Source organism: Diachasmimorpha longicaudata, chromosome 5 (assembly GCF_034640455.1).
Source record: "Diachasmimorpha longicaudata isolate KC_UGA_2023 chromosome 5, iyDiaLong2, whole genome shotgun sequence".
NCBI lineage: Eukaryota > Metazoa > Arthropoda > Insecta > Hymenoptera > Braconidae > Diachasmimorpha > Diachasmimorpha longicaudata.
This window is the reverse complement of record NC_087229.1, coordinates 5,328,062-5,351,786: the sequence shown is the minus strand read 5'-3', so window position 1 is coordinate 5,351,786 and position 23,725 is coordinate 5,328,062. Positions and strand designations below refer to the sequence as shown.

The window sequence follows — 23,725 nt, the reverse complement described above, 5'->3', positions numbered from 1 at the left end:
TAATTGCTGCAGTGGGAAGAGGAAATCATGCTTACGCAAGAAAAGTCATTGGTACAAGAGAGAATTGTTATAGCTATATTCGTACACGTAAACTGGGAGTAAAGAATGACTGCAGTAGAATAGAATGTCTCAAATAACATTGTGAAGTTAACGCAAGAGCCTTTGGAGGTCAAAATCGATTGAAGAAGACAATAATCTCCATAAAAGGTGCAGTGACTCCTTTGGACTGATGAAGAATGGCTCAACTTGTACTCTACTTTCTCGCCATCTTCTTTAAAGATTTTTTCCGTTACGTAGGCACCTCGTCGGCGTGGCCAGCCTTCCTGTTCACTGACTAGGTGTTCTCATGATGCCAAGCAGATCAACGTCTTTCCTTCGTTCATTTTGTCCTGAACTTTATCGCTTGCTGTGGATTTTTCTGCTTGGGCGCTGAGCATTGCACAGACGAACGTCAGAGCTACGCCAATTGCTGCACTGTAGAATGCCCAGCCTGTTGGCAAATAACAGAGATACGTTGACATGTCGATTGCCACTTAAGAGAATTATTGATTATTGATTGCTAATTTTCAAGCCAAGGCTTTGTTGTCATTACCAAGACTGCAGTCTCCAAGCAAAAATGGTCCAGCCTCGGAGCCGCATATTCTCACAACTCGTTCCGCTCCCCACCCAGCTGGGTAGAGTATCATCCCAAATAAGTAAGCAATCCCAGCGACAGCCTGGGCAACACCCGCAAGATTGAAGATACTTTTGCGTCCAATACTCTGGACGCAACATCCAAGGAGCGCTGCAAAGACTGTTAGGGCCATCACTGATAATCCAAGTGAGAGGAAAAAGAGTGACGCTTTCCAGCAGCTTGGAAACACCGAGGGGTCCGTGGCAAATCCATCAGCGTTGAAATTAGCGCAGTGCATTTTGCCAAAAAGACGAGTGCATCTGTTAAAAATACCTGCTGTTGGGTAGTAGAGTTCTGTCCCATTTTCTACAAAAAAAATTCGAATTTTATTGACCCCCTTTTTATTTCAATGACTAAATATGTTGTTTATATATTTAAAGGTTGTTTTACCAGTGATTTTTGTTTTGGGTGGTCCCACGATCCACTTTGGAGTGATGAGAGCGGAAAGTACTGCCATCATAGCAACCAGAGACAGCAGGGACCACAAGAGGCTGCGCCCGGTGACTATCACGTAACACATCCTTACGACGTGTTGTCAAATCTGGTTTATGTCATCGCCGGTACATTTATCTGCAATTTGTAAAAAGACAGGGGTAAGGTAAATATGTGATTGAATCCTCTTGTCGTCTTTCACTTAAAGGGCTTGCGATGAATGGCAGTTGGCATCTGGATATTTCGGATCCTCATTGAGCTCAAGAATATTATAGTCTTTGGTTTGCAGAACGAAAAATCTTGAGAAATGACAAATTTCCGAAGGGGAGGGACTCAATGCTGACAGCATCGGCCTTTACAAACCCCCTAATTACCAAAAAAATTTCATTCGAAGGAGGGAAAAACGAGCAAAACAATCTTGGTTTCAACTGCTAATAATTTGGGATGATTCCAGGAAGTCCCGAGCAGGTCGTGTCCTACTTCACGGCACATGGTCGACGGTCGAATCCCTTTTAGCAATCCCACTATAATCACCCTTGTCGACCCTTTCCCCCTCATCGTCAAACTTATCGACCAAAAAGGGAGAGCAGATACGTCCCTTTGATGTTGCGGTAAATGTAACGAATCCAAAATGAAAGGGGATTTTGTTTTATTATTATTTTTTAGCCGTTCCGTTTTAATCCTGGATGAAATAATCTTGGCATAGCGGGAGAAAAAGTGAAATGTGGTAGGACGAGTCGAGGCAAAAATAAAATGTTTAATCGTTATCACGTCATTTACGGGTGAGTAACGTGGCCCTATTCCTATTTTTCGTCAGTCACTTTTTCTGAGACACCTTGTAGACAAACACATCGGGATGATTCATCTCTCTAAGACGATTTCTGTGGGTATCTATTTGAACATAGAGCGGTTTTGGTTTAGAGATTTGTGGATACCCTAGTGCCTTGGCTCGGTATCTGGCCATTCCTAGAATGCCCAAGCAGTGTATTCATCCAGAATTAATCATCCTCTTGACCGAGTCCGAAGACGTAGACGATACCAATAATCGTTATTATTATTCAACCCTTAAGCACTCAAATAATGTCGGACACTTTTGTTCAACTGATGAACACAGTTATCACTTCTACGTCGATAAAAAATTTAATCCGCCCACGAGCTGATTGTACAGAAATAAAATGGACAATATAGACATAATGTAGGCGTCAGGACAAGGTTGTATGGGGGTGGAAGGGCTAAACATCAGCATTATTTACCTACATTGGGGAAGAAAACTTCGGAATCGAGAGAATATTAAAGTTGAACAATTTCAATCAATCATAGAATTTCTCTAGATAAATTAAATTTTGGATGACTTTCACGCTTTGCAAATGCCGCCCTGCGGCGTTGCGGTCCAATTTAAAATTAATTAATAAGCCGTTGTTCGTGTTCTCCAAATGAAATTGCTAGAATGACTCATCTGGACTTGGTGGACCATTCAATTCCGCCGAATACGGCCGATTGTTTTTTTTTCTTCTGGCATGAGACGTGGCTGTTTGCCATGAGTGCCTCTAATCTGTGTGTGTATTTTCATGCACCCTCTTCAACCATCCAAACATTTCTCTGTACTTCTCCGTTTATTTTCCTTACTCGATGAAAAGAAGGTTTAAACATATCTACTGAGTTGCATCAGGGGCTCCGAGGCGAATCGAATGAAATGGAAAAGGGAGTAAAAAATGAATTAAACTCGTGTACCACCCAGAAGTGGAGGCATCTCATCGAATTGCTCATTCTCGAGCTAATCGTACATCAGGTATCACTGAGGATTATGGGACTACTAGGCCCATTTTCTGACCAACATTTTTCTCCAGATACAAATCATATTAACGACAGATTTTTAAACTGAAATAAATAAAGGGTACGGGAGGAATCGGAGATCTCAGGGTTATTGCATAATAATCGGGGCATCTGGTAAGCAGATGGCTAGCAGGTGTCTTCCACCGAGGCTTCGCATCTTGTCCATCGCCGAAGAATGAAGTCCCAGGCTTGTAGACTTCAGCTGAGGCCCCAAATATTCGGATGAAAATATAATTTTGTTATTTCCATTTGTCTAAACTAAATCGCGAAGAAGTTATTGAACGAGTGGAACCCTATTCACGCGGTTTCTCCAATGTTTCAAATCAACCGAAGAGTACACATTTGCCATCCGGCGATATTATCGCACTCAGCGATTTATCATGGCTCGAAATCAACGGTCGAACCCCACGGGTTCACCCAGGCGACTTAACGAGCCAAACCGATTTGCATCGATTTATCTGAGCAGTCAAACTATCGGGGCATTTCTTATCTTGAGCGAAAATCATAAAGTTCCAGGTGTTGACTCAAATCTGAGCCTAAACATAATTAATGATGCCCCTGAATTAATGAATTATTCTCAGAGATTCTATCACCAATTTACTATCTATATTTTTTAGGTCTGACGTTGAATTTCCATATTGAATCGTCAGAAAACCTCCAGAATTGAAGATAAAATGAAAAATTTCGTTCTGCAAGAAATTAATGGAATAAATATTGTTTTTTTTTCTTAGCAAGTGAACATTTTTCTAATTCTGAGGAGTTTTAGTCTTTAAATTTCACAAGAACGTTTCGAAGGGATCGAATATCTTTGTCTTCGTTTAGTCATATGTATTTTTGAATTATCAAAGCAGATGGGAATTTGTATCGCATACTGGAGATTCTATTTCCTTTCAGTTTCTCAGTACTTGAGCCACAGTTCGCCCCGTTGCCCTCTGCAACTCACCTGGATTTTCCAGTCTACAAGTGCACACCACTTCACGTCTCTTTTTTTGCTTTTGTTACTTCAGCATCTTCTCTCATCCTCCTCCCCCTCGATTTCTCATCCAGCAAAATCGGCACAGCTGGTAATCATGATTCAGGAATGATAATTAAAGGATATACCAAGGTGAACTAGATTGCTAACGGTTCGGGAACTTCATCGATTAAAATCAATTATTGATAACTCCGCGTACTATAATTTTTATTGAATCAATACCGTCTTTTCTCGGTTTTGTGATGCATCATAGATTAGTGAATAATGTGGGGTATCTAAACTGTCAAAATATATTCAAATGCGCAATAAAATAATTCCTTGAAAGTTGGAAAATTGTGTGTTCAATGATTGAATCCCTTCACAACAATAGGACTCTAGTTCCGTTCCACCCCCTCCCTCCTCCCGCCGCCCGATCACAATCGAAATCTTTTAAATAATGCGCTGAAGAGAAAAATTCTGTTAGAGTTTTTGTCTCAAAATAAGGCCCCGAACAATCTTCAAGGGAAAGACATTTTATTTTGGGACACCCTGTAGAGTTTAACGCGAACTGGTACTCCAAACAGCAGCAGATCTGCGTGTTGCACGGTTATTTATGGAAGGTTCTTAAAAATTTGACTAACATGACTACTCAATCCACAAATCATCCATTGCTACTAACTGACCACATGTTTTCTTTCGTCTGAAATAATTATCTACTGGAGAATTTCGTCACGTTCAACGGAGGAGAAGTCCTAAGAAGAATTCTGGTACTATAGCATCGTAAAATAGGCGGAAAGTGGTAGCATTGGAAATTCTATTGGCTTACACGTGAAATTATGAAAAATCTAAACAGACCAGGTCCACCCGTTCTACCACTCCCTTCCGGATGATCTCCCTAAACCGCTGATAAAGTTCTAAAATTGAGAGGGCTCCTGCTCCAAAGGATAATGAAAATTCTATGCATTCTTTTGTCTGCTCAAGTGCAGCACACAGTGCTATTATTAGCAATGAGCGTTGGCGAGACTTATTCCCGCCTATTTTACTCCTTTTTTTCACACCAATAATGTATGTGTGTCCGCCAGAGAGCCAGCCGGAAGTACCAGCGTCTGCTCGGACACGAAATGAGATAGAAGTCACGCTTTTAACATTTACGAGATATGAATTTCTTTTGTGCCTTTAATATCTACATCTTTCCCGCTCATTTCCTCAATGGTTTTTCTCTTCTAGGTCGCATAGTCGACCGGTGTGTCATCGGATGACGTTCCCTGCTGGGAAAGTTATAGGGGATGTAAGGCCTCTCCTCTCGATCTTGAACCATAACTCATTCCACCTTCCCCCCTACTCAATAATTTTACAATGGACAATTGTTACACGAGTTCTCATTCAAGTTGATGGACGAAAACACGCGTTGATATCTTGATTTTTGCCCGAGCTCGAGAGATTAGAAAGTTTTTTATTTTTTACTGATAGGGCAGAAGGGTTTACAACGAGAGTTATGGTTTTTTTCCGACATATTCATAAAATTTTGGAAAATTTCCATAAACTTTTGCATTGAAATTATCGACATCTAATTAGGAGAATCCTGTAATTCCCGTTCCACTTGTTTTTGTGAGCCAGCTATTTATCGCTCGTCACAGTGGTCTGCTGTATATTTGCATTCAATCCTTTGTCTCAGCCAAACCCAAAAATGTTGGTTGCCTCTCCCCATTGGTTCGTAAGCATCAAGGAAAAAGTCGCGTAACTCGTGCGTGCACACGCATCATTTAACGCCCGGCAAGCGAGTCGTGGCAATTAGAATGCGTCGCGTGTGGGGAGATGATGGACAGACGTACCATGGTGTTTCATAATGCCTTCCTTTTTTTTTGTTCTTTAAGATTCGTTTGTTCCCTTGGGCAGCATGTCGACTGCGTAGGACGTGCGATGGAACCCATGATACATCTACCATGACATCAAGTAACGATTCAGCGTGTGAAGTTTTTAGGGACTAGACAATAAATTCTTGTTAGTAATGCAAAATAACCAGAGTGATTAGTTTATGAAGTTGGAAATTGTCGACTCCTTGGTACAAGTTGTCTAGCTGTTAAAGAAAATTAAGAAATTGTTAAGTCAACATAAAGCACGGTTACTGAACAGTTTGGTGATTGCCACTGATCTTTTTTTCTCTGTGAAATAATCAAGAAACTGTCAGTTCCGGTGTTAGGGTCGGTTTATCATGCGTTTTTCTGATTTTCCTATTATGATTCCTTAAAGTTGAAGAAAAATTGAGTTTTTGGTGGAAAAAAAATTCACATTAAACCACGAAATACTTGGAAATTAGGAACTTCAGGAGAGATCAAACAAAGTTAAACAAAATTACCGAAGTGCTTCTCGATTGTTTGTTGCCATTTCACAATGGAATAAGGACATGTTAGGGTGAAATGAAAGAATTCAACCGCCCCCAAGATGCATTATTCATGAAGGAGACGGTTGAGAGGGCCCCACTGGGACTCACTTCTGGATTTAAACGAGTGGTGAAACGCGCCTGAACGAAGCCGATCGATTGTATACAATTTTTAGGAGTTGAAATGCCCTTTATGATGTTAATCTGCCGATTTTTTCGCTCTCACTTTTCTAATGACATCTTAATTGAAAATTATTCTTTCAAAATTTGTGCTCGGAATTAATTGACAAATGTAACAAGGAATTTGTTTAAACTCACTATGGATCCGATGGTTTATGGAGGAGGCGCTAGGCGAATAGCCGATCATTTTGTAAATAATATTTATAATCATTAATATTTCTAAAAAAACAACTGTGATCGCTTTGAGGCTGCTTCTGAGATATTTAGAAAATCATTGGGATCGTTTATTTTCGAACTCATCATCTGTTTCGAACTGATGAAGAATATTTCGCGACTTTGTTATTGGTCGTATACTGTAATTTACAGGAACGAAAGTAAAATGAAAAGAACTCGACAACCACCTCGAGGCAACGCTCAAGGCATTCCTCTTCAGGTGTAAAATTTATCATCATCGTAAAAATAGTGAAACATGCAATCAAATACCCCCGTGATGTTGTTGAGGAGGACTCAACGTCACCAGTTCTTTATTCCTCCGGTGCTCGGATCTTATCATCGTTTTATTTTCAAGTGCAAATTCTCCATTATTTCAAATTGCCGAGAAAAATGACAAAATAAAATTTCTCTCAATTTTATTCACTCTATCAGTTTAAAAATATTTTGAACGAGCATTAAAAAAATGTTTGATCTTTCATAACCTTCTGAATGGTTGGAAGTCATAAAAACTCCACCGAAATTGATTGGAATCAATGAAGCAGTTAAACTCGATCAATTTAAATGGTATAGAATTTTCTATAGCAAGACATTTATTGTGCCTTCTTTCCCTGCTATCAACTGAAATATAACATTTCTAACATTAGTTTGAACTCACCTTCTAACAAAAATTCAGCCAGATTTTCACTTCATCTCATTTTATTCCGATGTCACTAAAATAAGACGGCTTTCATTCACGAGAAATTAATTATATCTTAAATTGACGCCAATGACTTCAAGAGATAAATCAAGTATTTCAAATCTCCGAGACAATCCGATTGAAGTGGCGCGTTCGACGTGCCGAGCTGGACTGGAAACCGAATGTGGGAGCGCGAACGGAATCGGTGTAATGTTGGAAGAATGAGCGGCAGAAGGCACACATAAGGGGTAAAGGAGAGAGGGAGAGAGAAAGAGAAGTAAAGGAGGAGGAGGTCGGCACTGAGAAGAAGGAATAAAGCGAACTAGGAAGGAATAAATCGGACTGTGTCCGCATATCTCAAGAGCCGAGCCTGCGTAGGTCATTATGATAGACTAGAAATTATGAATTTGCGCAAGGAGAGAAAATTATGTTGCATTGGGGTTGCCTTGATAAGGGTAGATTGGTAACATATTCCATCTTTGCGGTGTCCCTGGTTGATCTCTCGAATAGTGCCGGACGTGTTTTCGAAATTGAAAGCTTCAAATAATGTATGCGCAAAGCTATGATCCCTTTATATCAAAATAAGTTATTTCACTATTAAGTGATGGAGAGAATTAAAGGAAAAATAATGGCTTATCTTTCAATTTGCTGTTTTTTTTATTGAAAATACAAGGACTGCACCGACTGAAATTATTTCGATTTTTGAAGACAAAAAATAGTACTTACATATCAAAGCCATCAACAAGAGATCAACAGAACTTATGAGTAATCAAAGGACGATAGAACGTAAAGGAACTTGTAGATAAATTCGCTCAATCTCCATGGGTATTCGCTGGATCCTGCCCGTCGAAGAAATCGACGTGTTCAAGTCCTTCGGGGAGGTACGTCAATCCAGACGAGTCTTTATGCCTCATATTGTAATTTTTTCCATAATCTAAACAACCAAAATTTTGTACTCTTAAGTGAACAACAATAAATTAGCCAATGCGTCAGGTTTTCCTGAGTAAAAATACTAATTCCAGCAACAGGCCAAAAAATCAAAGAAAGTATGCAATTAAAGGAGAGTACCAAGGGTTTTCATGAGTTTCGTTGGCGCATTCCTCAAGTGCAATGGCACGGAGGGCTGGGGTCCTTTTTGTTCAGCGACCAGTCGCTGCGCAGCTCGGAGAGCATCCTCCATGAGTCTGCTTTTAGGAGCCCTAGCCAGATAGACAGCGCACTGGGCAAGGAGAACATCGCATTCCGGCATGCCCATCATTTTACAAGCATGCATGGTGTGCACAGCAATCCCAAGAGCCTTCGGATCCTCCAGGCCAATGTCTTCACAGGCCATCCTGACCATTCTTCTTGCAATGTACACCGGGTCCTCGCCCCCTGACATCATTCTTGTCAGCCAATACAGAGACGCATTTTCATCACTAGCTCGTACGGACTTGTGCAGGGCTGAGATTATGTCGTAGTGCTGATCACCTTTTCTAATGAACAGGATTGAGTGACAGAATGATAAGACATTATTTGAACATGAGCTTAGCTTTCCAGACCACCTCAAACTAAAAATTGGCTCTGGATTGTTTGGAAATACTTCTTAAAATAATTTTAAAAATTATAAAGTGAAATGATGAGTGAATGTCACATTTTAAAATGTCTGTACCTATCGTAAAGCATGTGAGTCTTCTTTAGGCTCTCCTGGACGTCTTCCAGAGATATCAAAGGAGTGCTGTCCTCTGCAGCTTCTTCCCCGGGTACAATTGACTGGACGGCAAGCTCCAGTCCTCCAAGAGCAATCCTGGCATCCCCATCGCACGTTTCAGTCAAGAATTGCATAGTTTTCTCATCTATTATGAACCTGGGGCTCTCTTTAAACTCTCTTTGTAGTTCATTTTGACCCTGTCTGTGGACAATTCCATTCAGAGACTCCACAGCCTTGTCCAGAATTTTTGACACGTCTCCTAATGTCAATTTTTCAAGAACAATAACTCGACATCGACTCAGAAGGGCTGAGTTCAGGCTAAAGGATGGATTCTCAGTGGTTGCTCCTATCAAGGTGATAGTTCCAGCCTCAATGTGCGGAAGAAAAATGTCTTGCTGAGCTTTGTTGAACCGATGAATCTCGTCCATGAATATCACTGTCCTGCGACCAAATTTCAATTCATTGGAAGCGATTGTTGCTGCTTCCTTGACGTCAGCAACACCAGACATGGCTGCTGAAAGCTTCACGTAACGAATTTTTTTCTTCGGATCATTCTTGCACATTGTCGCAATTACGTTCGCCAATGAGGTCTACAAAATGAATATATTTGTAAAGAAAATGGAGAAATTTACTACTGATTTGGGATTTATTGAGCTCGAGGTTATGGTTGAAATGAACCTTTCCACATCCTGGAGGCCCCCAGAGGATTATGTTGGGAATTTCACCTTTGGAGAGGAGTTGCAACAGCATACTCTGTTCTCCAATTACATGGGATTGTCCGACGTACTCTAGGAGAGACGTTGGTCTCATTCGTTCAGCAAGTGGGGCTGTACTCCTTGGAAGTGGTTTCGAAGATTTTGAAGTATCGCCTTCCTGAAAGCATCACAAGATTCAATCATTTTTGGGATGATATCAAACAATTTTACTGCTAAATTTGACGTTTGAAAATGGCGGAATCTCAAGTGTAAACGAATACACTTCAAGTGTAAACGAATGTGAGAAAATACTACCACATTGTCAAATATGTAGTTCTGCACTTGTGTAATTTACTCACATTTTTTCTATCATCTATTGCCTCTACTTCCTCCAAATCCTTGTTCTCCAGATTTATAGATGGCTTGAATACATTTGGGCTGCTTGGACCACTGTGGCCTCGTTGGACATTCCTAACTTTAGATTTAGTTTTCTTAACGACACCTGGACTTTTCGTCCTGGACTGACTGTTAGAACTGGATCTTTTCAAAAAACACTGGGTCTCGGTGGTCGCCTCATTAAGGAAAAGACATTTAGATGCATGTGTTTCAATCAACCCTTTAGGAAATTCCTTCGAGCAAATTGGACACTGCACTGAATCACTCTCCATTTTGACAATAGTTTTTAACTCAGACAACCTAACAATTACTTTCTAATAAGTGAGCATAACTTTAAATTGTCACATTTGATTTATTTACTTTGCAGACTTGTTTGAATGTTTAGGAGAGGAAAAAAACAAACCAAACTGCCTGTTGTTGCGTAGGTGGCTATATGTATATATAGGTAAATGGGCTCCCATTGGCTCCTGCCGCGCTCCGCCATGTTTACTTCACTTTAAGCGGGAGTTTGACTGAGGTATTCGTTCCTAATGAGTCAATGAATTAAGTAGTCCTATTATATTATTCCGGATTCTCCTTCTCGATGATGTCCTCGAAATTCCAGTTGTGTGGTAAAGAAAATTATTGCAGGACAAAGTTTTTGCGCACTATTTTTTTTTAATTTTCGTTCTCTTCTATGATTACAATTTAAATTTATATTGAATATAATGATTAATTGAGTATGACTAACACGATTGGTGATGAATATAATGATTTGTTTATATCATAGTTCAACTTCGATCTCAGTATCCTCCTCATTTCCGTACAACCGTTGCATTTCCGAATAATTTTTTTGATCTTGTTTGGAAATTTTTTTCTGCGTTTCTTGGTCTGTGGATTTACATTCTGATGTCATGAGATGACCATGCTCTTTGGTATGACGCCACTTCATTCGCCGATTTTGAAACCACACCTTTACCTAAAAACAAGTTAATCGAAAATTACTAAGTTAAAAAATAATTCAAAACTGAGAAGGCGACGACTGCTGCTTTGTCGTTTACGGTGGACAATTTGCAAATTTCATATCAATAACAATGATGTGTTAGATATTGTTCTACCTGTGCATCAGTTAGACCTAAAGTAGCTGCTAGTTGTCGTCTATCGGGTTTCGTAATATATTTCTGCAACGAAAATCTTCTCTCTAGACCTTTGCGTTGAAGAGAACTGAAAACAGCTCTGGACCACGATCTCTTTCTTCTCATCGCACCGTCATTAGTATTTTTTGTATTTGGTGATGATGAAAGCTGCACTGCAAATTAATCAATTAATTAAGCTATATATCTGAGAAGAGAGTTCTCAGAATAATCAATTCTTCAGTAATTATTAAATGCTTTATTACATGCTCTATCGATATTATCTCTGATGGAGATTCCTCAAGGTTGTGGTAGCATTGAAGTGGTTAGTTGTTAATGAAAAAGGTTTAGAGTCGAGAACGTGATGATTTTTTACGGACTGCGAGAAGATAGAACACCAGCTACTGTTTACGAAATTCGTAAACTTCGAGTGGCACTTACGATGTCGTTTAAACACATGCAGGAAGTCAAGAATACACTGTGGTATAAATATTATGGCCAACTTTTCTAACGAATTAGGGGAATAAACAGCCACATACGGTGATGAGTTGGACATTTATTTTATATTTTAGGATGAATTGGAAAACTAATGGTAAAAAGCAGTAATTGTGTCTATATCTTTATGTGATTTCCCTGATTGTACTAATAAATTATCAGTACATTTTCAAAAATGTATTTCATGCCTGACATGATTAGTTTAAGTTTCTTCTTTGATTAACGAAAATGTTCAGAAACTAATTTTTCTGTCATTTTCTCCTTTGCCTTTAGAGTAAAGGACCAATTGGAATTCGCAAGTTTAGAAAACTTTCATGCGGAGGTAACAAATACTTACAACCAATCATAGGCCGCAGCGGTGTCGGGCGGAATAAATTTTGGTATTTGGTGGTGACATCAGCAGAATGTGAGCTGATTGATGGAATGATTCGGGATGTTGCCATGAACTTTGATCGATTGATGCACCTTTGACAGCTGTCTGGACAGGAGCACTGATTTATGTCGGGTAGATGTGTCAAATACAAAGAATCATGTTCTAAATTACTGGGAATTTTTTTGCAAAAACCACTGGATAAAATTCGATCGACACCAAATTTTAAAGTCGCTGACAGATTCGATGACACTTGTGTAGTCTCGTCGTACTGATCCATTTCAACGGAGGCTCATTATCTTTACAATTCACTGATCCATCGATTTTCCCACTCTGGTTTCGTGTGCATAATTAACTTTATTATTTTATTTGTTACAATTGCAATGTTAATTGTAGCTCATAACGACCTTCGTGTGCGAAGCTATTGAACAAGTTAGTTAAGTGATCTGTGACTGACGAGCTTTTGGAAAACGAGTTGCTCTCTCATTTTTTAGTGGAACTACCAAGATGATCGTATGAGGGAGAAGTCACATATTCTACCCTGATTCGTGCTCAGATCTCCAGGAGGCGTGGCTACTTTGAAGAATCCTCCAAGTGATCGTTCGGTTAAAGTGAAAATACATATCAACACCTAATTGTTTCCTACACTCCATCACATATGTCATTGCCACCGATTTGATGAGTCTCTTGCACTAAATCGATATCAACGAAATTTCCAAAATCAATTTTAAACCGAATCAAATTAAATTTTGTTTCCAGAATCGAATGAGCTCCGAGAATTTATAAATCTTGGATTGAATAATTGCGCAAATATGAGGCTGTGGAGGTGGGAACTTTCTCCTATTGCTGAGGATTATTCGAATTAATTCCGAGTGGATGAAAAATCTAGAAAATAGACAGCTTTATTCCGGTTCACCATATGGTTAGTTTCTCATTCAGCGATCGTTGTATACAGGCACTTAGATGTTTATTTGAGAAGCTACGCTGGAAGCTGTTCTTCACCCACATGCCCGGAATATTTCCCCACGGTATATGCACGTCCCCGAATTTCTATTCGATTTTATTAGGTTTTAACATATTCAATTTTCAATTGATTATTTGAGAGAATGAGAAAATACATGGGGAGAGGGGTTCCGAAGATAGCACTGGAAATCAAATAATGGGGAACAAAATTTCGGAGAGAAAAATGTAACATTTACGATTTTGCACAAATTATCGGGGCGCGTACAGTTATTAATGATGTAGCCTATTAGAATAGAACGAGAACGAAGGCGGCGTAGGTCTAAATGCTGACTTGAAAGTGGCGCCTTCGATTAGACAAAGCCGCAATGAGGAGAAAAAATATATCAGATTGACAGGTGACTTAAAATAAAAATTACTCCTATGCTGTCAATTAAAATCTAGGAAATCGACTCAGTGACAATAGGATCCAGTGGCTATTTCAATTTAGTATACGTTACGTATTCTTCGGACAACATAATCATCCCTTGATAAAATCGGTCAATAGCGGTGTCATTTAACACAGTATCTACCATTATAACATTTCTCTTTGGCCGCTGATATTTATTCAAAGTTTCCAGATTCTAGAACAAAGGTACAAAAGGGTAAAATTACCAAAAAGAAAAAGTTGCTATAACAGAAAATTGCTGCGATCTATTTTACCGAAAATACGATGAAATTTGTTCCATTTGTGGCGGGATTAGTTCTCCGTATCGCGGTAATGATCAAAGTCAAGAGATATCCACCAAATGCTAGGAACGAGAGCGTAGTTATGGCCAACTGAAATATTTTCGATATTTTCGAGTCTTTCCCCTTTTCGTCCCAATCACCGTGACGACGTATCGATTTATAATCAATTCCTCTAGACGAAGACACCATGGGCAGAGCAAGGGCAGTCCTTCCCTCCAGATCGTCCACAAGAGTAACATTATCTAAAGCTGAATTTACCAAAATTAACATTCGTACAATAATAACTTGATTTATATTGGCTCACTCACCCATATCTTCTGCCAGACTTAACTTTATTTGAATTAACTTCGCCAATGGAAGTTCACTGAGACTACGCACTCCATTTGAATGAAGATATATTTCTTCCTCCAATTCAGTCGCAGCTATTGCGGTACATAAAAATATTAATTGTAAACTTCTCGTGAACATCGTGGTTGGATGTGCAGCGTTGCGAGTTTATTTTCAACTAGATAATTTTTAATCCATCTCAGAAGTGTCACAACAGTTATTTTTTTTCTTTCTGGTCGATCAACAAAGCGTGAAGTTTACCGGCTTGTATCCTGTTCAAATTTTGTCACTTGATGGAAGTAAATGCTGTATTGTCCTGGTACCCGTTATGACAGTCGAGAAGTGTCACTCAGGATTGACGGCAATACTGCAGCAGCATGTCGATTATTTTTGGGTTGTGCTGCGTAATTTTGGTTCGGCAAAATACAGCAACGGCAAGTGATAATGAAGGTAATAGTAATAGTTGTACTCTGAGTTTTCATTGAGCGAAAAAATACTCGAACGGAGGATATTTCCTTCCCATATAAGGTGTATCCAGGACCTTAAACTGGTAATAAAAGATACGGTATAAGATTTTATAAGATATCTGAGCAAGGTATGTTCGACCAATAAAAAAATTATTTGATAAATTTCCAAATATATTTAGGCCCAATATATTTCGTTCTGGGTCTGAGTCTATGCACATATATCTTGAAAAATGAAATATGCTCTATTCATGTATATTTTCTTCTGTATATCCATTGACAGCTTGTAATTATTGTTATAATGTGAAGGTGTACTCGAGAAAATAAAGAATGGGATAAAATACAGCAAAAATTACCTCGATACGGCGAAAGAAATAGCGGATCTTGTGGCAGAAAGTCTGGGACACAAACTACGAAAGCCAAAGGGTGATCAGAATAATGAATTCCATAAATCATCGAAACCGCTGGACTCTGGAAATATTGCATCGGCCTTTTTTCGCCTCCTTGGCTTGGATTCAACGAGAATAGCAGCCATCGCAGTTAACAGCGCTATTTTTCTCGCACACATGGTATTCAGTTATCTTATCCGTATTGATTGTCAAATTTCTGCACTTTGGGACAATTATTCTCACGATTTAATTCCTCAAACAGTCGGACTTTTACAAATGACAAATCTATAAACTAGACTTGTCTCTATAATTATTTTTCCCGGCAGATCAGCTCATTATTTAATATCAATGCGGGGAGAAGTACTGGACGAGACACTCAGGAGCCCCCAAATATGTTCAATCTCCTGGGATTTTTCATGAATACGAAGAATGAAAGGGTAAGAATGTACCACTTTAGAGATCTAAGATGTTCATGACAAATGCGCATTTTTACTTTTAGCTTCATAATTTAGTGCAACAAGCTCAGAGCCCTGACCTTCCGAAGCAACTTATTGATCATGTGGATGTTTTGGATTCAGCATGTATCAGGTTACTGTTGTGTAAAATTTCGCCAGTCATATCAGCTGTGCAGAAATCATTAAATGATCAGTTGAGTAACAACCGACGGCAATTGACATCGTGGTTACCGAAGCGAGAAACTTTTGAGAAAAATTCCCACGTCTGCGAGAAAAGATATCTCGATTGTAATATTTTTCCGGAAATGGATGATGATCCTAAAGATTGGTAGAGGCCATTCAATATCATCGTTATATGTCCGGGAAAGTTCAGAGGGAATTTTCTACAGTGACCGTCACTTTCCCCGGAAGGGGATTGGTATTGACGTGGGAAGAGGGAGTTTAGATCGTAGAATAAATATTTCTATTGGTTTTATTTTCATTATTGGAACATTATACAACTAGAAATACATAGATTTGGGAAGCACGTAATTTGCAACTTGCACAGATGGCAAGTAATTATACATTTAAAAAAACTCAAAGTAGAACTAAATTTACTGGCTAAAGGACGGTGTGACTAGATCACTGGGATTTTCGTTATTCGATAGTTTAATGAATTGCATGGAAGATCAACACTGATTGGTCTAATTTATAATATATCATCTCATTTTCCTGCATGATTATTTCAACTTTCAAAAGTGATTCCATATTTATTTCAAAGTGCCCTTAGAGGTACTGAAACTATGAGGATCCAATACTTTAAGAAGATGTAAAGTTGTTTTGGAGTTTTGGTTCTACTCTGTGTGTTGCAATTTTCCCTAGTGAAATGTTCGATTGGTGAACTAATTTGGTGAATTCGAGATACTTGACAGGCAATTACAAAATTTGAAAAACAGCTACATCAAAATTATTGAGTTGACACTGAAGTAAATGTGGCACATCGCACCTAAAATGGGAAGTATTTTATCTCAAATAGATCAACGACGGATCTTCACCCTCGTATGCTGGAAAAAAATTTAATCAATTTCCAGGAGGGTGAGACAGTCTGACTCATTTGATGTGAAATTCCCCGTATACCGTCTAATTGACTCAAATGTAATTATAAAAAAACAGCGATATTCTTTCAGGAATATATAGTCCTGTTCCTTCGTCAATCATTGAGTTACCCGAGGCAACTTTTAATGTAGTGGGGGCATGATTACAAATGTTTAGAAGTCAACTGAAACTACTGATCATTATTAAAGTGATAAATAAATTGTGAGTGAAATAAAATTGGAATTCAACTTTACTATTGCGCTGTCATTTGTTATTTGTAATGAACCCTCTAAGGGTTAATTCCTGTCAGTCAGCTATGAATCGGGGGGAAAATTTCTTATTTGAAAAGTCATTGATTCAGGGAAAAATGAGGTGTTTTATATTTCAAAGTGTCGCCTCGCTAGGACTGATAGGATCGGTCGATTCCATGCGAGCCTGTCGCAACCAATCCCTCATGTTTCTCGTTCTCTCCATTAAATTTGAGGGGCCACGTTCAACAGTACCAACACTCGTTGTGAATCCATTATTAGGTCCATACTGAGTGATAATATTTTGTGTTGTTGTAGACGGAAGTGCTGCTGTCAGTTGTGATAAAATATTTGAATGAATATTGGGAGTTCCAAAACCTGTATTTTGAAAAATACCATCAAATCTGAGAACACTCAAGTCTGACTAAATATATGGACTATTTACTTTGCGCATTATTAGCTGATGTGATCATGTGCTGATGAGAAAAACACCCCAAGTCCGAGTACGATAATGTTGGTGGTGGTGGAATATTATTGCCTTGACGTTTATTTAGGACTCCCCAAATTTCACGAATTTCAGAATTTAAATTTTCCAAACTCGCGATTATCTCTGTTGACTCCTGATATTGATCTGGTTTGTCTTGAAGAATAAAAAAATAATAACAGAAGAATAACATCATCAATCGTCTGAATTAATGGCCTCTTACCGATAAACGTGTCTGTACCTAGATCAGTAGAACTGAATCCACTACTGGCACTGGACATGTCGCTCAAAGTAAGTTCATCATTTTTCAATGGAGCACTCTGATTCTCATTTTTCTTTGCATTCACAACCCTTTCAAGTGACTGTTCAGAATGCCTCAAGTGAATTATTTTTTCTCCAAGTAAGCTCCGAGTCCGATGAAGACCCACTTCCATATCTGAGAGCTCACGTTCCTCCTGTAATATAGCAATATACATATACATATATTATTACCATATAGAATATTCTTTAACACATCTGAAATATGGGAGCTTGTGTCTGTCTCAAAATATATTGTTCGTCTACTAGCCAGCGTAGACCCATTACCTGGACCAACTGTTCCAGAGTAGCTTTGGCACTTCGTTGTTTCCATGTCCTCTGTCGTCCCTGGAAAATACTCCGCTGAACTCGTAGTGCTTCTCGGGCACGCTTTATAGAGTCTCTTTCAACATGAATACGGTGGCGAAAAAATTCCAGTTCTGATGAAGAATTTATTGGCGCTAAACATATCACAATAACTTTACAAATTTTGTAGCGTTAAAAAAATGATTTATTTTTGTATTATCTGGTTGAATGATTGGTTAATATTTGGATGACCAACTGTATAGATTTGATTAAGGATTTGAAATCACCTTTGTCTTGAAAAGGATATCGCAAAGTATATGCCGTCTCATTACTCGGCAATTGATCACCAAGATCTTCAAGCTTCTCCAGTTGCTTTCTGATGTTTTCCACCGGATTCTCTATGCTGTCATTATTATTATTATTATTAGGATTATTAGTATGAGTCTCACCATGTGAGTTTCTTGAGGCACCGGTAAGTTTCTTTGGAAATGTTTTTCGTTTTTTCAGTACATCTGAGTTCATTGTTTCACTGGCAGTTGTTGGATCATCCGATTCACATTTTCCTGTATTTATTGCATCACCAACACGCCGAAATCCTGGTAGGGCTCTGTGCTCATCGGATTCATCATCAACATTTCGATTTTTACCATCAATTGATCTTGAATTCGAACTTTGGTTCCTCGATGGTGTTCTAATAATACGAATCAAGGCCTGTAGCCAGATATTATGACAAATGATATGGGGATGAATGACGTTTCTATGAAATATTTCGTTGATAAGCGAGAAGTTCTAGCACCGTAAATATTTTTTTACTGGATAAAGCGATGGAGATGAAAGTTGAATGCAATATAAATCAACACTTACTTTTGATCAATCGATTCATCTCTTTCTGTTCGTGTTTTGGTTGAAGCCGACCTTTCGGTTTCTGATGCTGTTGTATTGCTCTCTCGTCTCTTACTTCGCCGTTCAACAGCAACGCGCACTTCGTTTTTCAGCTTTAAATATTTTTCCTTCAAAATTTTATATTTATCCTCTAGTAGGCGCTTTTCACACCGGGTTTTTTCAAAGTCTATCATCTGTTGGCGAGTCGCTTGATCAGATATTTTCTTCGTTTCTCTGTCTATTCCACGTGATAAGTCAGATCGAATCTCGTCCAGTCGTTGTTTATACACTTTTCGGGATAATCGTTCCTGAAATTGGAATGATAACGTGTCAATTGACGCAGAAGGAATGAAATTTTTCAAAATACTTACGTCAACCCTAAAGTCTTTCAAGATATCTGCTAAACACTTTTCATGATCTTCCGTAATTTTGGCGACTTTTTCGCGCTGCTGAGATCTCAGAGTATTTTTCAAGTCGCTAAATTCCTTGTCAAGTTCTTTTTTCATCGCTTCAATTTTTCTGTTATATTGTTGGGTTAGTTCGTGTTCCGCTATTTTCAGACTTCTATCGTCATCGAGAGTGTGTTCAAACTCGGTTTCTAGTACTTGCAATTCTCGATTTCGCAGTTCTAACAATTCTTTCTTTCGTTCGTCGAGTTCAGCTTTGATATTCTCCAAAATATCCTGTCGCTCCTTTTCATAACACATCTCTAATTCGCTCCTCATCTTTTTCAAATTCTCCGTTCTTAGGTCGTCCATTTCCACGATTAATTTTTCCACTTCATCCTTTTCTTTTTCACTCAATTGACGTTTCAATTGCGTCAGTCTATTTTCAAACTCCATTTCCATAGATTTTTGTTCTTCTTTGAAGTGAATTTCTAATTCTTTTCTTCTATTTTCCAATTGCTCTTCTAATACCTTTTTCACTTTATTAATCTCCACTTCTTGATCTGCCCCCATTTGACTGATCACATCACTGATTTTTCCACTATTTTCCTGGAATAGTTGTGATGTTTCGTTGGAGAGACTGTCATGACCTGCAATATTGGGGACTTCATCTGCTTGATAGTCGCTATCTTGTTTATTCGGTACGAGTGACGTCTCCACCGCATTCAGAATTAACTCCTGACTTTTCTTAGAAATCAAACGATCGCTCAAATTCGATTCCTGCCGACCCGTAAATTCTGAACTACAACTGTCTGTCTTAGAAATCAAGTCAATGTTCTTCACACCTGTGAATTTATTGATTGGTAATTGATCATCATATAGATCATCAGCGAGAAGTTGATTCATATGTTCTACTTCAGAGACATTTTGAACAACAAATCTTTTACCCACAATTTTAGCAGGTGCATTAAAACGGGGGGGAGAGATTTCTTCACTCAGACTATTTTTTTGATATTTATTTGATTCCAGTTGAAGGTTCTGTAAACTGAAGTCTTTTTTCAGTGATTTGAAAGGGGACTGTTTCCCCATGGAATCAGAGTCCCAGTCATTATCTTCCGAACCAGAGTACATGAATTTCATATCTTCCAGACCTTTCTTAAGATCAAAACGCACACTTTTTCGCTCTTCCTCTGTGGGTCGTTCGTCTGAAATAGTTCGGGGATTCTATCAGTCACCAATTGTTAAATGAAATATCAATCAAATAGCAAAACAGGTGATTTCATGCGATACGAAAAAGATGTTGAACAAATATACGGCCCCACTGGTACGCAAAAAAATGATCTTGAAGGCTATAGGTGCTAAAATCTCTAGAAAAATGTGCGATATTTATTTTTCCAATTTTTTTTTATCTATTTATCTAAATACCTGGACCACGATCACTCACCATCTTCGCAGAGCCTTTCTCGAAGAATAGATTTGAGCCTTTCTGTTATATCACTGATGTCGTTTGTACCTGATTCAACATCAGGAATTTGAAAATTCTGAAATTTTTCCACGTCTTGATTTGGCGTTTTATCACGGCTACGGCTGCTCTTCAAAAACATTGATCCACCACCGCTCAACAGAAGTTCCTTTTGACTACCCGATTGATTTTGGTGTCTCTCGTTTTCTGTTCTTTCAGGTAGAGATTTTGATTCCGATTTTGTTAATGAACTAACACTCAATCTGTCAATATCAATAACATTTTCTTCTGAGCTAAATTTATTCGACAATTGTTCCCACTCTTTTTCGTATCTCGGACTCATAGACTCGGATCTTTTCACTATTTCTCGTAAATTAATTTTGTTCTCGGGATTCTTTGGTAGTTTGGGACTCTCATAAAATTGAGGATCTTGAAAGCGGAGATTGGTATAATCTCTAGATGTACGCTCAGCTATTAGAGTACTGGCATTATGTGATTTATCATCAGTATTTTTTTTGCTGGTCTTTCGACGCGATGATTCAAGACCAATTTTTTTAAGTGGTGTTAACTTAGTGGGTATTTTTGTTTGAAGAACCGGTACCTTTGAAAATGCCGATTCCTTGGGTAGAGTTGCATCTTCCTGAGTCTCTAGATCTTTGGCTGTAGTCTTTGAATCATCGTCTACGAGGAGTCAATAAATACGTTCAGCAGGGATTATCTTCACTTGAACAAGTTATTTCAATTAAAGTGCAGAATCACTAAATTTCTGTGTCATAGCAAATACGTAATGCATACCAGTACTATGTCGTATATGATGTCTGGCTCTCGCTTCTTCGACGAGTTCCTTGTATTTAGCATCGAGGGGATGTTCCCATGTCGTTGTTTCAGTGGCAGCGTGATAATAGTACCAAGCATCCTGAGGCTCGAGATAATACGGTTGCCAGCCCTCGGGTAATGCTGCCATCAAACCCTCCCGCGCCAAGTCAAGTAGATAGGGTTCTGTTGCAGGATTAATTCCCAACCGCTTCGCATAGTCGAGCACCTCTATGGAAGCCATTATCTTTTAACATGATCATCTTACGACAGAGAAAAATTTACAGATAAATTCGAGTATTAACTCGGGAACAAGGCGCGAAGGGCGGCCACCGAAAATTTTCAGCGACGAAGTCATCCTAGATAACTTGCAAATATAATAAATATTTCCTCAAATTTCACCTGAACAGCGTTCGATTTTTCCTAACAACCGGTAAATTGTGGAATTTTCCGAGTACTGGTACTAGAATTTCCTCGAATAATTTTCTCCATTTTTCTAGGGCAACATAAAAGTCATAGTTCAAACCTAATGAGGCTGGGAAGCTTAAGAGTTGCTCGACTCGAAAAATAGGCTATTGAAAAAATAAATATTTCCCCTCGAGTTGATGGATATTTCCCACAAATGTTTCTTTCCCTTTTTTAAATACTAACAACTTGAAATGGGGACGAATTGAATATTCTGTAGGGCTGCTTAGCCAGGTGGGTCAAGCTATGGGGGCGTAGGAGGTGGCCAGGTACTCCAGCTGTCTGGAGCGCACGGGTAAACTATTAACCAGAAAAGGAAGTCCATATGGGGCTGGAATCGTTACCGCAGGAGCGTTGGAGGCCGCCGGAAAGGGGTAACTAGAGAAATTAATCAACCTATTGTGGGCCAACATTTTACGATTATCAAAATCATTTGAAGAATAACATGAGAGTATTAAAATGATGATGTGATTCATGCTAAAAGCACGAGACATTATTTTTGCGGCATTACGGAGTTATTGATTTTCTCGAATGCTGAGGTGTCAGCGCCATTGCGTACAGATTCTCATGTAAATAAACAAATGGGCCCGTGAAATTACATTGATGTAATAATAGTTCATGTCATTGAGCCCTTCGACTGATTTTCTGGGGTCTGACTATTTTGTAACATTTCTACTCCTCTTTCCCGCTAATTGAGTTAAGTTTTCTCAGCAGAAAAAATGAAAAATAAAATTTCATTCAACATAACGTAACACGTAATATTTAATCCAATTAAGATGTGATAAAAAATCGATTATTGTAAATGCAAGAACAGTGATCCGTGTAATCATTCAAATTGTAAAGAATGAGATACACTCACCGTCATTTGATGGATGCGATGCATCATCGAAAACCTCTTGACACAATATCGGTGCACCATTATCCTGAGAAATACTCATTATTTACCCCTAATCCTTCCTCAAGTCGTCATTTGCAACCACTTATTCTCATATGACGATTATTCTATAAAATAGAAATTTCGTACGATAATGCAACACCATCATAATATCAGCGGTTGCGCGGCTGGAATACTGTGACGGTCAATGTTGATTTCAACTTGAAAGTGAGGGTGGGAGAGGGTGTAATTTGACAGCAGCGCTAAATACCCCTGCGGCTCTCGCGGAAGCTCTTACAAAAGCGATAAAAGGATAAGGTCGTACGTCGAAACTCCCTCGCCGACAGTTCATAAATACGCAGCTGATCGGCAATCGATAAATCTATCGTTGAACAATTTCGATAAAGTTTCTGACGACAAATGGAAAGCTGAACAAAATTACTATCTACGCGGAGGGAAAAATACGGCAGAAATTTCCATGTTATTTTGGTAAATGTGTTGGACTTTCGTTTTTCAAATGCAGCGGTCATTGTGACCATCTGCAGGTACACAGTGCCGCGCACGGCGCTGCCAGGTACTTGTTAACTGTTTCGGCCCAGAGGGGGGGGCTCCGTTTGTACTTATTCAAGTGTACAAATGATGAACTGTAGAGAGAATTTTCAAACGTTGAGAGCACCGGTGTGCAGGGATCCAACTGTCGAGACAAAAAGGTAAGCTGTACATGTGGCGCTAGGTCCACATGTACAGCCACATTTTTGTCTCGATAGTTGAATCCCTGCACACCGGTGCTCTCACCGTTTGAAAATTCTCTGTACAGTTGATCATTTGTACACTTGAATAAGTACAAACGGAGCCCCCCCCCCCCGCTTGGCCGATATGCAGATACCCCAGTAGGACTCGTGGCGCCCCGTCTCCTCGGGGGTGAAAGCATGTCGGTAACGTGGAGAAACTGGCGTCAGTCAAACCCCCAGAACTGAGCCTCTACTTTGGTCTATCCTATTTGGGCTCACGTT

General features: G+C 39.0%; 4 protein-coding genes across 5 annotated transcripts; 1 reads left to right on the top strand and 3 right to left on the bottom strand.

Annotated features, from left to right (window-relative positions):
* Positions 1-52: 52 nt before the first annotated feature.
* On the bottom strand, positions 53-7,530 carry LOC135162933 (LHFPL tetraspan subfamily member 2 protein). 2 transcript variants are annotated; one of them, XM_064121897.1, is made up of 4 exons: positions 7,319-7,530; positions 1,064-1,243; positions 593-979; positions 53-490 (listed from the first exon to the last, which is right to left on the bottom strand). In XM_064121897.1, exons 2-4 carry the CDS (start codon positions 1,191-1,193, stop codon positions 345-347), a joined length of 663 nt encoding a protein of 220 aa, XP_063977967.1. In that variant the 5' UTR covers positions 1,194-1,243; positions 7,319-7,530; the 3' UTR covers positions 53-344. The 2 variants fall into 2 exon arrangements, with proteins under 2 accessions (XP_063977967.1, XP_063977968.1); XM_064121898.1 differs by lacking the exon at positions 7,319-7,530 and adding an exon at positions 3,882-3,905.
* Positions 7,531-7,978: 448 nt separating this feature from the next.
* On the bottom strand, positions 7,979-22,920 carry LOC135162611 (centrosomal protein of 164 kDa). The gene is made up of 15 exons (XM_064121260.1): positions 22,698-22,920; positions 21,356-21,604; positions 20,543-21,241; positions 19,084-20,303; positions 18,695-19,020; positions 18,118-18,521; positions 17,813-17,985; positions 17,451-17,682; positions 17,189-17,383; positions 16,883-17,121; positions 10,084-10,434; positions 9,708-9,902; positions 8,991-9,619; positions 8,408-8,814; positions 7,979-8,273 (listed from the first exon to the last, which is right to left on the bottom strand). The coding sequence occupies exons 1-15, from the start codon at positions 22,774-22,776 to the stop codon at positions 8,152-8,154; spliced, it is 5,520 nt and encodes a 1,839-aa protein (XP_063977330.1). The 5' UTR covers positions 22,777-22,920; the 3' UTR covers positions 7,979-8,151.
* Positions 12,373-14,357, bottom strand: LOC135161991 (uncharacterized). The gene is made up of 3 exons (XM_064120029.1): positions 14,095-14,357; positions 13,760-14,034; positions 12,373-13,680 (listed from the first exon to the last, which is right to left on the bottom strand). The coding sequence occupies exons 1-3, from the start codon at positions 14,252-14,254 to the stop codon at positions 13,534-13,536; spliced, it is 582 nt and encodes a 193-aa protein (XP_063976099.1). The 5' UTR covers positions 14,255-14,357; the 3' UTR covers positions 12,373-13,533.
* Positions 14,380-16,934, top strand: LOC135161990 (uncharacterized). The gene is made up of 4 exons (XM_064120028.1): positions 14,380-14,563; positions 14,887-15,146; positions 15,293-15,403; positions 15,466-16,934. The coding sequence occupies exons 1-4, from the start codon at positions 14,491-14,493 to the stop codon at positions 15,751-15,753; spliced, it is 732 nt and encodes a 243-aa protein (XP_063976098.1). The 5' UTR covers positions 14,380-14,490; the 3' UTR covers positions 15,754-16,934.
* Positions 22,921-23,725: the final 805 nt, after the last annotated feature.